The sequence below is a fragment of the Sitodiplosis mosellana genome, unplaced genomic scaffold (genome assembly GCF_009176505.1).
Source record: "Sitodiplosis mosellana isolate CC-2019 unplaced genomic scaffold, AAFC_SMos_1.0 Smas_scaffold_6150, whole genome shotgun sequence".
NCBI classification, from domain to species: domain Eukaryota; kingdom Metazoa; phylum Arthropoda; class Insecta; order Diptera; family Cecidomyiidae; genus Sitodiplosis; species Sitodiplosis mosellana.
Window position 1 is genome coordinate 1,293,329 of NW_022601391.1, and position 16,985 is coordinate 1,310,313.

The following is a 16,985-nucleotide window of genomic DNA, read 5'->3' on the forward strand; positions in this document are numbered from 1 at the left end:
CAAGCGAAATGAAAAAAAAAATCCAAATGCACAACAATTCACACACAAATCATTCAATCTGATAGTTTTAGATTGAAAATTACCTCCGTTTTGCATTTGACCACTTTGTTGGTCAATGTACATTTTAGCATGCGGAAAAATCCAACCGTAATTATGCGCAATTGGTGTCGTTGCCGTGCTGCTGGATTTAAATTCATCACCGGGATAACGTACTGATCAAATTGCTCTTTCGGGCTGTAGGCGGACAAATGTACGATCTGATCCAACGAAATAAAAGTAAATGATTTTTCTTCGGTTTGTCATTCATTCGTGTTGAATCGATGGCGACCAACACATGGTTTGCAGTCTAACCACGTTTTGGAACATTCATAGAAGATGAAACAAAGAAAAAACACTGGATATGATGAAAATTTTTACCTCATCCAAAATGCGACGACCAGTTGTATCGATATCGACGCCGATGAACGTGTATTTGCCCTTCGGAATGGTGTTTTCAGCTGCCACCTCGGTTACAGTCATTGTCGGTCCTTGAATTGAATCTGTTTTCACGTTTATTCAACGAAATGAAATTGAGTGACAAAAGAATGACGTGAAATTTACTGGTTTACTTTGTTTTGATTAGTTGATGGAACGAAAAAAAAGTAACAATCATTTTATGCGCAGTCAATCATTAATCGAGTAAGTGAAATTGGCCGACTTCTAATAACCAACAACAAATTCCACGCAGAGTGCACATATTTCATGCAGTTCAAAACACGTGCTTTTGAGAGAAAAAAAATGCGTTCGTCAAACTGCACACTTCGGCACTTCCAATAAACATCATTGAATATATATGAATTCAATAGGAATTGAAAAAAACAAAATCTTTGAAATTAATTTATTATTATGATTTTTTCAAACGATCACGACAAATAAAATGTCTTTAAGTTTAGTTTCAAATGCAATTTTGGACTTCAGCCACACCGCAAACAGAACACAACGATAAAAAAAAAAATGCAAGTTTCTTAAAATTCGCGAAAAATATTCGCATTATTCGATTAATAAAAATAAAATCCAATCAATCGAAGCTACTTACCTCTGATAAAACAAACAAAAAAAGTTCAAAATGCGTTAATTTTTCGTTCTGCGATCAACGCAATTTTCTCTAATCTCACTGTTGGAAATTAAGTCCGTTTGAATACTACCACTTGCTTTCTCAATCTAATCATTTGCATCCGGAGTCAAAGCATTTTTATCTTCCGCACAAGAAGATTTTCAGCGACGATGACGACGACGACATCAACGGTGTGCAAAATTTCAAACACATACAAGCGATGCGATTCTAAATGGTAGACTATTTCAGTGAGGCAACATTGCCGTGACAGTAAAAATTCAGCATTTCAATGAATTCGATTGTGACAATTGACTGAGTGATGTATGCGGTGTGCGCCGATAAACATTTTTGAAATCACCGTCTCGATTCGCTATTTACACCATTTCATTGCAAATCCAAACAATATAAAATTCATCCGTACGCCAGAAAAAGATTGTCAATGATGAAAAAAATATATCAAAGTTTAGTCCCAATTCATTCGGTTAATAATTTGAAGTTTGGTTCCGTTTATTTTCTCATTCAATACAAATTGAGAGTTTACATTTTAAATTCACCGAACATTCAATTTGTTGGTCATTTGAGCTGCTATCACTTGCAATAGAATAGCTTGTTTGTTCAGCGTCCTCGTGTTGACTTTCACAAATGTTCGACATCTCTTCAGACGATTCATCATTTTCTGTTGCTGTTTCTCCGAGTGCCTTTATCCTCTCAAATCGATTTTTATAATAGCGCAACGAGTAATATGGTGCCAGAGCACGGTTCGTATGCCATTTACACCGTATTTTCAATCGATCCTCGTCCACATATTTATTGTACAGTTTCATCGCGTCACGTTCCATTTGTCGGTAGATTTGGTTTTGTTGTTGTTTTGATAGTTGTTCGAACGGTTTGTCCACATTCAGCATCTTTCGAGGCCAACTTTTTTCAACGCCATAGCACACATTACCATGGTATAGTTCAACGCGGCATTGGAATTTCCCGCAAATATCCACACATTCCTTTGTAGTAAGCGGTGGAAAATCAATCTAATGAAATATTCGTTGTTGAATTATTTTAGAATTTGAAACAAAAAAAACTTGTAATTTCCATGAACAAATTTTGTGTTCGTGCCTCATCTTCGTCAAAAAAGGCATCCAATTGAGCTTGATTCAATTTGCCGAGATTCGATAGATGCCATGGTCTAAACTTTGGGTCATTCCAATCCGTTTCTTCTAGGAACATATTCTTCTGAAGGGATCCAAGCATACAGATACACAAAATTGCTGACAATTTTCATTTTCAAACACCATGTTTGCTCCGATTCGATGGCAAACGTTTTTTTAAATTGGGGCAAGAACAATCGTCAAATAATTTGCTTCAAATTTTGCGAATGGTTTGGATCTACACTACCAACTGTTCTAGTAAATAGATTCATTGATTTATTTGAAATTTGAAATATTCATCTTCCAAAGTGTGAAATTGAAATGATTTAAAAACGAAGAATTACATTTAGATTCCCAATGAAAGTCAAATTGGAATTTCTCATGAGTTGTTTTTTCTGTTCAAATATCATTCAAATTTGTTCATAGTTTGAATTGGATTTTGGGAAGATGTCGCTAGTCGTACCTACGACAAAAAAAGGTTATTGAGCTCAGCTGATGTGCTGAAACCTGCAAATGGATGTTGTCTATATATTGTGTAACGCATCAATTCAGGCGCTGATACGAAACGAAAATAGAAGAAATTCGATCAGAAAAAAATCGACCGACAGAAAGAAAACTGTCATTTTCTTCGCGGATTGGCCCAAAAATGTTGAATCCTGATCCACCCCGAAACATGTTTGTGTGTTGTTTGTCTCAAGAAAAAAGCCTTGACATTGCATTACCATTGAGTAAATCAAATGCCAAAAAGAGACAAAAAAGACAACCTATCACACTACACTTAGCGTTCGATGGCTGCGTATCGGTCTCTCTCTCTCTGTGTTCAGCTAACTCGCTGTTACGAATTTTACGTCGTAGTACTCGACAACAATCCGAATGTTCGAGCAATGGCGCTGCGCGTGTGTGTGGTGCTGCTGCTGCTACGGCAGCATTTGTTATCTCTGTCTGATGCGATGTTGTTGAACGCAGGACAGTGGAGAGGGTAATATGTGACGGATCCGAGGCTGAAACAGTAGAAAACGAAACAACATTTGTCTCATTCACGCAACTTTGTTTCTCTTACGTTTTTATTATTATTCGATGACAGAATAAACACAATTTTGTTATTGACTGTATGCATACATACGACTTACACATTCTACAATGATGTGAGCATAAACATTACAGCGTATTACTTAACAAGAAAGACAAAATCAAAGACATCCAGAAAAAGCGAAAAAAAAGCGATTCTAAATAATAAACCATCTAAATAAAGTTGAAAATTCATCAAGTGCTGTTGATGAATTTATTTATTTTTTCGTGAATTGAGCTGCCAAAAAAATCGGTAAAAGAGTTCAGTGTGTGTAAAATAAAGTGAAAGAAAAGTATATCAACAAGAGTAAAAGATAGACAGAGATTTGTATGTGGATGAAAATAGGCGTTTGAAAACTCAATGCTGAATCAAACAAAAATAAGTATAAATGAAAGAGCGAGCCAGAGAGGGAGAAAAAAAACCAAATAATAAAAAGAGAGTATAAGCCAACCAAGAATATTTGTCGGCAAAGGAAATTGCGCTATTGAGATAAATGGTACACTACGTATGAATTGACAATGTAAAACAGCGAAAATGAGTTCATGGAATTCGAATGGAAGAAAAAATGATTCATAAGTGGTGAACAAAATGACCAACCGATTGAAAACAGTGAAATAAAACCGTGAACCAAGCAATTCTAATCGAATCAAATCAACACTAGAGACACAAATTTTGAAAATCAATTGATGCAGTGGTATGTGCGCGTGAATGTTATAGTGATATCATCGCCGTGAAGTCACTGCTTCTGCTTATTATATATATATATATATATATATATATATATATACATATAACACACAAATTAATAATTTGATCGTCTGATTTTTGGTAAATCATGTTTCGATCTTTTGCGGAGTTGTTTTGAAATCGCTACATCGACTGATAATATTATAGTGTAAGTAATGTGAACGGTCATTTTTCATACACAACAAATTTTCTCCTTGAAATAAATATGTGAAAATAGCACCTAGGAAATGGTCTAAATGTTATCTGTGCACTTTCGCCGTGTATTGGTTTTCCAGTTTCATTTCGATTATTTCATTTCATTCTTGTATTCTTTGTCCAAAAATTGGCCTATCGATAATAACATTAGTAACCACGGGATGTTTATTGTGATGGAAACGATATCAATGAATATACTCTTCAGCAGAATAGTAACGATAGATGGATTTAATACCATGGTAGTTCTACGCAGTACAATACATTACATGCATAAAAAGTAAAACTTTGGCCCTGCATTCGAATCGATAATAGATTGCAAAAGGTTGGACAGTTTTTTTTCCCTTCCTCTGTTCCATCTATCCTCGGCGGACTTTTTGCGTGTTTGACGCGGTTTATTTTTTGGACAACATTAAAAAGACATGTCACATGTATAATAATTAGTAATGAAAAAACGGCCCATCCAAAAACCCAGAACTCGTGATCTCGGTCTGTGTGTGTGTGTGTGTTGATGTGTTTTCCATGCAATTGTATGATAGAAATCGAACATAAATGAATATAATTTGTGTTGTCCATGTGCTGGCTAGTTGTATCGTCGTGTTGCTATTATTATTGTTGTTGCCGTAGCTGCCATTGTTATTCTGGTTCCTGTACACAATGTTTTGGCCTAATTTTCTGGATATTCTTGTGCCGCCGTGTACACTGTACAGTTCAATGTATGTATCAGAGGTGGTCAGTGAGCGCGATGAAAATATCGACGACACGGTCACGGGCTAAACGCAATTCGTGGCCACCTCAGATTTCCAATAGTTTGTCAATTTTGTAGGAATTCCTTTCGAAAGGCTCAGAGAGCATAGTAAAAAATAGATTTTTAAACCATGTTTACACTGAGAGTCATTCTGCAATTTTGAAACAAGGTTCCAAATCAACACCATTTATGACAATTACCAAACATTACGGATACAATGAACTTTTTGCGACCGAATTTTCGCAATGGAATCGGCCAATCATCGGGTTCATGGGCGCATTTAATTTGCTAGAATGTCAGCCATAAGCCCACGACAATAATCATGGCCATCTCTGAAATGCGTGAAAGAGTGAAAGAGAGCGAGAGACCCGACATCGGCTTAAAGAATAATAAAAAAAACCCTAAAACCAAAGCCAAACAAAAACGAAAAAGGGAAAAATAACGCAATCTATTTTGATAGACTGGCAAGTATTATGTATATATGGAGCATATTTCAATACGCATTTTTGTGTATATATGTATTCATTTGCCGCATATACCTTGTGTCGCGCTTGCAAGACCGCGCTGTACATGCATACATCTATTTGAAAGAAACTGGCCTGAGAAATAAAAACAATAAAAAAAATCATCTGAATAACAGCAGCAACAACAATAATAACAGCCGAAAGAATGTGTGCCCGCTTCTTCGTTCTCTGTCTCTATGTGTGTTTTCTTCTTCTTCTCTCTCTCTCTCTCTCTCTCTTTCTTTCTCTCTCTCTCTCTCGGTGTGTGCACTGCTTCATTTCAAGTCGAGAACATATATATTCAACGTTATTTAGATTCTTTTACTATTATTATTTTTGAGGTTTTTGTCGCTGATGTTTTTTTTCCTTCCTAGCGCGATCGAGAGTATGTGGCTATGATTATCTGTGTGCCTGTGAGACTGTGACTGTGTCTTTGCCCGGCTCTTTCCTTCTCACTCTCAGTCGTATCCGTGCTATTGTACGCCCATGTATTTGTCTATCATTCAATGGTGTGTGTGTGTGTATGTTTTAATGTGTAGACTATTTGTGACGATTCTGTCGCCCTTTCTCTCTCTGACTATCTCTCTCTCTCTAAACTTTACTCAACGCTTAATTGGAATAAACTTTTTTTTTAGAGAATATCGTACATGGGCGCCGCGCGTATCGCGAGCGTGAGCTCGTCTCAATTCTTAAACAGTTGCTGCACCTCAGTGCCCCCATGTAACTGTGTACACTTTTTCTCGCATTTGTAGCGGTTAACCAGTGGATAAGTCATACACGATAAAAAAAAATTACAGATCAAAATATACCATACACTCTCTTTCTCGGGACTTGGCATGGAGAAATAAAACACAAAATCATCGGATTTTTATCGGTTCATTTTGTTGTTATAATATATTTTTGTTGCTGTTATTGTGGTTGATTTCGTTCATTTTCAGAATATTCACTAACGAGACACGAGACATTTTTTTTTGTTCAATAAACAATTATACCGATGGACAGAAAAAAAAATAACTAAAGAAAAACAAAACGAACGAAATCAAATCATCAAATCAAGTAGTACGATACACAATAGGGACTTCGTCTGTAAATCCATCGAGCGACAGTGACGGCAGCGGTTATGTGTGCGAATCGGACGGTGAAATGAAATCGGAATATTCACTGTGAATACGAACCCGAAATCAAAAAAAAAAAAAAATTGACATTCAGTAGTCCCGCAAAGTATTGTTGATTTCATCGAAGACACAAATAAAAACGATATTCCGCATCGTCTGTGAATTGTAATAATTTTTGCTGGTCAAAATATCGAACTAGCTTGTTTGTTTGAGTGTTTATGTGTGAGCGGGCGTGCGTGTGTGTGTTTCTGTTTCATTTTGTTGATTAAATAAATGTTTCTGTTTCAATTTGTCGGATAATATTCTGTCGAGGAAACATAACGAATTTTTCGGTAAGTCACCGTGTTATTTTTCTTTCGTTAGTCTATCGGAATCTCGACGGTTGTGTGTGGAAACCAACCTCACAAGGTCAACCGCAAAAAAAAATTCATACACACTGAGCTCCTCGAAACTGTTCACAGATAGTCAGCCACCGCATACAATCTGAACTGTGTGTATGAATATCCATGTCAAAAATAAAGCAAAAAAAAAGAAATGAATTATCAATGTCAGAAATTGAACAACATAGTTTCACATAAACGATGATTTCAAATGGTTGCAGATGTGGACCACAGGAAGGAGAAAAAACGTTTTTTTTTTTTTGAAAAAAGTTTCATTTCACACGAAATGGGGTCTAGCAAAGCTGAGAGCTGTAAAGCACAAAATGACAAAATAAAAAGCCGTAAAATATGTCTTCTGCGCTGTTATGTTTTTACCATTATATATATATATATATATATATTTCTTAATTATTATCATCATTGTGCCGCCGTCAATTCAGTCCTGTATCTTTGAATTGCTTTGATTTCGGCTGTGTGGCTATGGCACTTGACTTATGAATGAATACACAATTCGCATACCGAAAAATGTAGTCTCGTACGATTGTATGCGCAGTATGACGGCACACACCACAATAATTGGCAAGAGCCCGAAAAGCTAGTGAGCGAACAAATTGTCGAGTCGGTGAAGCTGTGTGTTTACACAATTTTTTCGTTCGATTTTGATAAGCGACGTATGTATCGCGATTTTTGCGTGTGTGTGCGTGTACTTGCAAAGATTTATATCGGCTGGATATTTAATTCAATTTTTTTGGCTATTAATTTATGTTGACGGATTTGTGTTCGAGCCGTTTGTTATTTTCTTTCCTTGCTCTCTGGTGTTTGCCGCTCGTTTCAGATTCAATTAGTGCGCTGTGATAGTGTCACAGGCCATGGTGGAGCCTTCCTCGATGCTCAATTTTCATAAAATTTCATTTGGGCCCGGCTGCTTCTTTTCGGAGGAATTCACCAGTTTCTATGCTGAAAATGTATGAGCTCGATCGAGTTGCGCTATTTTTCCTCTCTGCGTTTCTTGTTTTCAAGCAAATTTCGAGCTTGTAAAATATTTAAATGCCATTTCTCATGAAGCACTTGAATCCAAATTCCAAAATGCACACACATTCGAAACTCGAATCCATATCGCTCAAGCAAACGACAACAACTACGACGAAGAAGACGAAAACAACAACAACCAAATCATCATACATTGTCGAATGCGTAAACGATGTTCGTCGGTGTTCGCGTAGCCGAATTTGATACGCGATGTACATGCAAAACATTCAGCGGTTGTTTCGTTTCCACAACCACACAACACTGTGTGTGCACAAATAAACACATACCGAAATGTATTATAAAATTAACTAAGTATTTTATTTGTTAGACCTTGAAATGCTGTTATATACACGAGTGTGACGGCACGATAGGAAAACAATGAACAACACGTAGCGAATAAATGGGAAAAAGTTAAAAAATACATTTTTTTTTCGTTTATGACCACGGTGTAGATGTGTGTATTTGGTCGTCGATTGGCCATTTAATGAATAGCGAATCGAATGCTCAATAAAAGAGATTAAAACGACAATGTTGAATTGAATACGAAAAAAAAGTCTACATCATCTACACATAGAGACACACACAATTTACTTTGAATGTCTCAACTTAATGATCATTGTGTCAGCAAGAATGGATTGAATTTCGCAGAGTTTTCTCATTTTTTTCTGTTCGCCTAACTCTGGGATGTATTCAACGATCTTCTGTAGAAATCTATTCAGATTTTGCTGAAGTGGAAACGCAAAACGCACTCCAACAAATAAAAAACAATAATAAAAAATTATTCTATCAACAGCAAATCAACCTCTTTTCCGTTTTCATTCTTATGTCTCTCTCGCTCATGACATTAATGTTTTTTTGTGTGTTCGCTGCTCGTGCAGATTATATACCATTTTAAACGATGTGCTTTTTGTTTATTTTTACATCTCATCGCTATTGCTTTAGCTATGGTTATCATTCCAATGCATATTATTTTCATTTCAACCTGTTCAAATTTCACATAAATATCCAATTTACATGCTCGTTTGTTATATTTTTCAATGCCGTATGAATAAATATTCAATATACTGGATTGTTTTTTCTCCCTTGCAGTCACGATTATATCGGACGAATTTTGATATCATCATCGGTATTTTACGGTCGTTTTTTGCTGTTGTTTTTTTTATCGATCGACAGAAGATTATGATATAATACTAAAATTAGTGGATGTTATCATGTCCTTTGCCATTTTGCCCGTCTATAATCGCTTTTTGATTTCTAGATAAATATTCAAATTATCGTAGAAATGGCCTCATGCCGTGCGTTGCATTGAACGATGAAACCACTAAAATTCAAAGCCACCACGGATTAAAGCACCAACGAATGGGCGAATCTCTTGAAAATCTATAATAATTTGTATAATCTCAACCTCTGACGATTATTTTCTACCAATAGACGCTCTTTTATTCCAGTGTAAATATCGCAACCATATTTGTTGAGAAAACATTTTATCTTTTTCTCGGAAGAGAGAAAAAACACATTATTTTTCATTTGTTCAATACATCTGAACAAATTGTATGGATTAAATCGAGTTCTTATTGAACCATCATCGAGTACAAATTTCCATCAATTTCATGGATTACCGAAAATTTCCTTGTTTTAAGCCGCACTCTCCATGCTCGGAATTTCCATTATTTTCGGCATTGATATATTGTGTTTGTGTGAATGTTTGTGTGTGTGTGTGTGTGTGTGTGTGTGCTGTGCGAGGGAACGCAACAAATGCCATACGAAAGAAAAGATATTTCAGATGAAATATTCCCAAAGCCAAAATCATATGAGAGTTCATTGGCCTTTTGGGTAAGAATGAACTGCATGCATATGAAAAAAAACATGTATCATCCACTTACACTCAAACTCACACTCAAACGAGTGCATCTAGCCGAATGTGTAACGTAGAGCACCGAAATAATACGGTGTGCATGATTCTTTCTATTGGTTTGTGTATGTTATTTTGTGGGTCCTTCGTTTGTTTGACGTAACACGCACACACATGCACGGGCGGACGGACGCATGCACACGCATCAGTGTGAGAGCGAGAGAATGTAAGATACACATGTAAAGCATGAACACTAGACTGTACGGAATTTACTCGATTTCAAATCAACATAGCTTGTCTTATTCCTTGTGCCCAACAGAGTATTTTGATATAAAAAATTTATTCCAAAATTATTTCTTCGTGATCAAAATTGAAAAAAATAATAATAATGATTTGAAAGGTTCTACGTACGAAAGGCAAGATGTCTACTTCAAAAACATTTCAATATCTTCAATACATTTGCACATCACCGTTAACTGTTGACTTGTGTGTGTCGCAATTTTTTTTTCTCTACAACACACGTCAATGCGACAATTGACACATAGGCTACGTGTGTGTTTATTTTGGAATACGTTACCGAGTTCTATTGAACTGAAATGCAAAGGTAGCCTGATTGACCGTTTGGATTGTTACATAAAAATGCGCGGTTTTCAAATTGGCAAGGAAATTTAATTTTTGTGCACCGATTCGGAAGCCAAAAAAACGAGCCGTTTTCAAAATGACGCATTTTTCTAAATTGACACACAAAAATACACCGATTCCGAATTGGCGCACAAAATTAAATTTCCTTGCCAATTTGAAAACCGCGCGTTTTTATGTGACAATCCAAACGGTCAATCAGGCTACCTTTGCATTTCAGTTCAATAGAACTCGGTAACGTATTCCAAGACAAACATACACAAGGGCGTACCCAGGGATGGCAAGCCAGGCGATTGCCCGTACCATCGTCGGAAAAACCCGAAAAAGCCGAAAATGTCCTCGTTTTTGATTCTTATCGGTGCTGAAAGAATTTTTTCATACCATTTGTGATAGTCAAATTGTTATTTCTAACTCGTGAGCGCAAGTTTGGAGAAAAAGAATTAAAAACGAGGACATTTTGTATTTTTGATGCAAAATGAGAACTTTTTCTAGCAAAAAAATCATGTCGATAATTTTGGAATAAATTTTTCATATCAAAATACTCTGTTGGGCACAAGGAATAAGATAAGCTATGTTGATTTGAAATCGAGTAAATTCCGTACAGTCCAATGAACACACTCACTGCACAACGTATGCACCGTTGTGTTTGTCTAGAATTTTTCCCATATGAAACGTTCTTTTCATCTCTTTAAAATGACTTGCTCAGCCGGGTTTTTTGATCTGGTGATTGGCCTCACGGTTAGAATGCGATGCAGCTTAAGTGTATCAATGAAAAGCAAACACACATACAAAAAGAAGTGCCTTTCTTTTGGAATACGTAGATTTCGATAAGTTCTGAATTCCCTTTTCTCATGGTATTTCGTAACGAATGCATACAATTACAGTTGAACGTACGGCTGCATTTCCATTGTTGATAATTACGTTTCGGTGTTCAACCGAATTGGATGAAATGACCGAATGCATTGAAATTTCCATTAAATTGACCAAAACAGCGGAACGCGTTCAGTTCGAATAGAACCAGAATAATTATCGAAACTGTTTTTTTTATAATTCGTGTGTATTAGCGTGTATTAGCTGCGTTCATCATCGTTCAAATCATATCCCATATATACGGAGTAAAAAAGAGAGAATGAAATGAAACGGAGTACCTGAATGACGAATCGACTTATGTATTGTTGTTCTAGAAACTTGAAAAACCAAATTATTGCAGGTTTGTACGGTGTGCATTTGGTTTGTTGGGTCAAAGACCGAGTCCTCCATTTCATAAGCATCTCGACAACCAATCGAAAAATGCGTTCAAATTAGATAGCCAAATGACTTAGCTGTACTAGCTCGGCTTGCCACAATGCACACAGATGCAATATCTATTCAGTCACGATAGGTATTTTTCCACCAGCTCGACGGTAATGAAAAAACTAAACCTCAAAATAGATGTTTTTATGTGATTGCTACTTTGTGTTTAATAGCTCTGTAAAAACAAAAACACAATTATTACACAATCACAATCACAATTGCATTGTTAAATTGTGTTAGAAATTAGCTGAAAATGTGATATGCCTGATTCACACACAAGCCCATTTGTTGAGATTACGCTTGAAATGGCCAATAAAACTGGCCAGACACTAAGTGAATGTGTCAAAATTGTGACGTGTTTATGGTTCAAACGTAAATGAAATGAAATCTTTTCAGGTCTGTAGAATGTTGCGTGTTTCGAGCGAGCACCGGCACATCTTCACTTCAAATACAATATTCAAAGTTACTGTGTGCTTACATAGTAATAATTGCAAAAAACTGTAATCAGATGCAGTTTACAGAGAGATGGAGAGATAAAGCGAGGCAGCGGAAGAAGGAGTGAGATAGAGAAAGAAAGAGAAAAAAGTTCGGAAGGAGGGAAGTTTTCTTGGCATTTGGTTGGGTTTTGTGTGAAGTGCAATTATTTGATATATTTAACATTGTTTTGATGACATTTTTTGCGCCGCAAATCAGCAAATGTGCTTGACTATAAACGTATTTGTGCCTAGCACCGTGCACAGTGCCGTGCAACTCTCTAGCTTGAGCGAACAAAAGAGAGTATGCGAATGTGCGCGAGCGCGCAACGGAATGGATGGTGATTTGTGCCCATTAAACCAGTGTCGTAAAAATGTCTGTTATCGTCAACGCGATGTGCAATTGCTTTGCGTCTCTCGTTTGCTTTCTCCTTGCGTTTGAGTGGCTTGGTATTTTCGGTAAATTTCCATAGCGCAATAAATGACGTTGTGATCTGTTGTTGTGGATACTTTTTTTGTTCATTTTTTTCTCTCTCCTTTTGTTGCACACATCTCTCGCTTGGTTCTATCTTCATCTTTTCTCACTTTTCACCCATTCTCTTGGTACACCACAAAGCATTCAAACGGGCCTGGAATATTGCGCTACCGCCGACCTCTTGATTTCCTTGATTTCTTTACAAAATGAATTGCTCAACAATTTACTTTTCTTCCATTAAAACTAATTTGACTTGATTTGATTTGTCTCTTTGCACACTGCGCTTTTATTCATACATATCCTTTGCGGGACAGCTCTCTCTCTCTCTCTCTCTCAACATTTAAAACGTGTAAGCCATAAAAATGGCATTGATTTCTTTGGTGTATTGCTATTTAATACACCGTAAATAGGCTATAAACGCGGTATGTGTTATCTTTGATGTGATTTTTTCCCATTCTTTCTTTTATTCCGAATTTTTTGTTTGGTTTCTAATAATCGAATCTTTCGAAACTCACGACATTTTGCACATTTTCATTAAAAATCTTTTTAGCATTGAATAATGGAACCCATAACAATTTGATGAGAACCCGTATTGACGGCAAAACAAATAAATTAACTCAATTTTGAAGTATTCAGATACAACTTAACACAAAAACAAATGCAAGAAACAGCTCTGTTGAATGAACACAAATGAACACTTTTCCCAAATTTAGCACATTGCATCAAGATTTTATATAAAAGTGGGCTTCAATACCTTTTATTTAAGCCATAACATGTGTTAATATCATACCTCTATCCAAAGTTACAGTACTTTTTGTACAAAATTTAGTGGAAAATAAGAGAATTTGGCTACTTTTTGAGACTTTGGTGGGCTCAAAATGACTTATATCGATTGGGACAGTACATTTTCTTTCTGGAATCTCATAGAGGGATGTCAAACGAAGAATTTAAGTGCTATACGGTCTAAATATGTTTATTTTTTTTGTGGGAATCTTCATTGAAGCGGTATAACCAAATAGAAAGTACAAGAAACTTTCAAAAACAATTGAGGAACAAAAACCAAACTTGCGCAAATGCAATCAACATGAAACTTTCAGAATCTCATTTTTTCTCTAAAAAATGAAACCTCAGAAAATTTGAAGTCAATCAGAAGCGATTTACGGGTACCTCCCCTACAAAATTGTCGAAATTTTGCCTGTAATTACCCATTTTTCACTAAAAATGATCAAAAATCGATGTAAAATCAATTGAGTACTGTTTTTTTATATTATATATGTTATGTTCTTTGACCACAAGGTGGAAAATATACTAAAACATGCGGTAAAGTTAAGGAAAAAGACCTTAAAATGCCAAAAATGGCGATTTTTGGCTATCTGAATAATTATAGCTCGGGCGCCAGGTCCCAATCCCAGGTTTTAGGGTAGTTTTTTGTTGGAATTTTCTTTTTGTATGATTCTGCAACGATTAAGCTATTTGGTGACGTAAAATTCGAAAAAAGTCGAAAAAAAAACCACTCTAGTCTGACAGCTCACTTCTAGCGCTACGAGACAAGTGTCAAAAGTTGTGACACAGATCGTTCAATGTATTATTGAATCTTTTTTATATTTGTTAATAAAGTAGACAAAAAAAATGAAAATGTCACGAATGTGCAAAATTGATTTTTGTGAGAGCATAGCACGTGATAAACATCAATTTTATAAGTAAAAAATGTTTCTTTCATTACAGAACATTGTTGATGCGTTCAATTTGTCGCGTTCATGAGTGCGTCTAACGACGTAAAGAATTGAAATGAACTTCACTGAATAGGCTCATTGCAAATTCGTGTTTTACTTTGTTTTGTTAGTGTGGTGCAGGGGTTGTGGTTTGAACGCAACGAACCGAACAAGTAATTTTTTTATCAGAGGAAGTAGAAAATTGTGGTTGTTTTTTTCGTTCCTTATCCTAATTTACTGTAATGTTTCTCTCAATTGAAATGTTCGTTGAATTAATTAGAGATAAATTCATTCATACATTTGGAAGTGTTCAAAACAAAGGCTGGGTAAAGAAAAGAAAAACCAAAGGGAAATTGAATGAAAATAATTGTTGATGGCTGAAATGGAAAACGTTGCGATTGACGTAATTAAAAGTATTATCATTGTTCTTCGAAAATTGAGGTAAATTTGCAAACACCACCTACGATTGCACCCGTATGACTTGTATTTCAAATTTCGTTGCATGGTACACACAGAAAGCCTGTTGCCACCGAAGCTTATGATTAAAATTAAATTTTACATGGATTCCGGTACCCCAATCCGGATGTAAATAAGTCATAAATACGAATTGTCGCAAAAAGAGAAACGTGGAAGAACCTTTCTACAGTTGTATGTTATTCAAACAGTTGAAATTGGAATATGTTTCTGTGTGGTGGAAAATATATATGAGACAAATGAGACACCCTTGATTCGAAGTGGCAGTGTGACAAATAAGCAAGGAAATAAAAGTTTTGTATAGCAATTTCCCGTGACTCTTCTCTTCACTTCATCGCTCTTCTCCGCACTTCGCGTATTCTTCGTCAATATTACTTTTGGTTACTGGAACTGAATTTCGTGTTTCGTTTTGATATTATATGAATCCATAGCGATAGAATACCTGGGTTAACATTAAACCATTGGCTCAGTATTTCGGTTCATTTGAATTTTTTTTGTTAAGATGAAAATTCGATCTCGAATGACGAATGGAAAATCGATTGATACTACATCATCAATATGCCTTGGATACAAGCAACACATTTTCTTACTCATTGGCAATCGAAGTTCGCAATTCGTATTTACAGGTCGATACGGTACCGGTTGTCGCACAGCCATTTCCAATGGCCGTACTGATTGGTCATCGATATAATTAAATACACATCATAAAGTTGTAAAACATCTGGCAAATGATGACTGAGAGCGAGCGTTAAAGAGATATCATGTCAGTGTGGAGCATGTCATGTCAGAGGATTGATGCCGTGTGTGTTTACTGAGCAAAAGCCCGAAAGGTCACAGCCAACTGCGAATGTTTTGAACTTGAACTATGAGCAAAAAGCGTTTCTATGCTAAGAATGTGGTAGCGAACTAGAGCACGAGCCATTTTCCAAGAAAGTAAAACAATTTCATTGCGGTGTGACATGCGTTCGCGTGTGGCCCGAAATGGTCATTTTCACTTTATTCCATTCTCGCATTTACGTCTCGCAATTTCAGTAGCGAAAACAATTTCGGCGCTGTCGCTTTGATTGATTGTTAAATGCAATTTCATCAGTCTGAAGTCCCATCGCCGCCATTTGCTACACTCCTTCCCCAACTCGCCATCCTATTCCCCATGGAAATGTTATTATTTGCACGAAAACATTTTAGCAGAAATGTCAACAGTTGCGACAACATCTTTATCGTTATCGTGCATAGATATCGTCTATCAAATTCAAGTAGAACTACAAGTAATAAAAATCATTCATTTTTTATATTGTGCACCTAATAATGTTGATTATTAGTTTTTAAAATGACAGAATCGCAGTTGTCAACACAACGTCGTTAAAACAAATGTTATTATTATTATTATCATTTTGTGTTCTAAGTGCAACCATTCGACGCAATGTTTATTCAAATCGTTTATTTTGTGACGATCGACAACAATGCAATCGTTTGATGGGGCTTTGAAATGCATTGGGTCATGTCACCCATTATGAACTAGCGGTTATGAACTAGCCACAAACGTCAATTGCATTAATTGATCAGCAAATGCCATTGACCGCTATTGCGAGAAGCGTGTTTTTTTTTTCTTTTTATTCTTTTTCTCTCTTCCTCTTTCCAATCAAACTCAACTATTTTTATCGGCTATTCCGTTTCGACTATTAGTGTTTGCAGTTACTGATACGATGTGCGATGACATAATTTTCAAGAAATGTTATCATCAACGTGCATACAAATGCTAATTCTCCAATTCCTGTAATATAATATTTCGTTCAATGCAGTCTTTTCGAAGAAAAAAGATGGATTTTATCAAAAGTATATGCATTTTAGGTTGTGAAATATCACGGGCTTTCCCTAATTTACTGTAATGACATTCACTACTTCAATTGGTGGCTGAGAAATGCATTACCGCCACGAAATTAAACATGAGTCCGTAACGGTATTCGCCTCTAAATGTTTATACAAATCCACTTAGACGTTTCTAATGACAATGTAATTTGCTGTCAGATAATTTGTGCATTTCTGTAAAAT

General features: G+C 36.0%; 2 protein-coding genes across 12 annotated transcripts in view; one reads left to right on the forward strand and one right to left on the reverse strand.

The window, feature by feature from the left end:
• The window catches only part of LOC129574036 (maternal protein exuperantia), a 249,156-nt gene that overhangs the window by 1,839 nt on the left and 230,332 nt on the right, over positions 1-16,985 (reverse strand). Inside the window, exons 1-3 of one of the 2 annotated variants that reach the window (XM_055455343.1) lie at positions 1,076-1,708; positions 418-539; positions 84-257 (exon numbers count right to left, since the gene is read on the reverse strand). In XM_055455343.1, the coding sequence (XP_055311318.1) occupies positions 84-257; positions 418-519 (276 nt within the window). In that variant the 5' untranslated portion in view covers positions 520-539; positions 1,076-1,708. Of the gene's footprint in view, positions 1-83; positions 258-417; positions 540-1,075; positions 1,709-16,985 lie in introns of those variants that run through there. The other variant, XM_055455344.1, reaches the window with a different exon arrangement.
• LOC129574024 (circadian locomoter output cycles protein kaput-like) overlaps positions 1,363-16,985 on the forward strand; it is a 61,763-nt gene continuing 46,140 nt past the window's right edge. For 3 of the 10 annotated variants that reach the window (XM_055455315.1, XM_055455310.1, XM_055455317.1), the window contains exon 1: positions 6,133-6,941. The gene's annotated coding sequence lies outside the window, so the exon portion shown is untranslated. Of the gene's footprint in view, positions 4,200-6,099; positions 6,942-16,985 lie in introns of those variants that run through there. The other 7 variants (XM_055455306.1, XM_055455311.1, XM_055455308.1 and 4 more) reach the window with 5 other exon arrangements.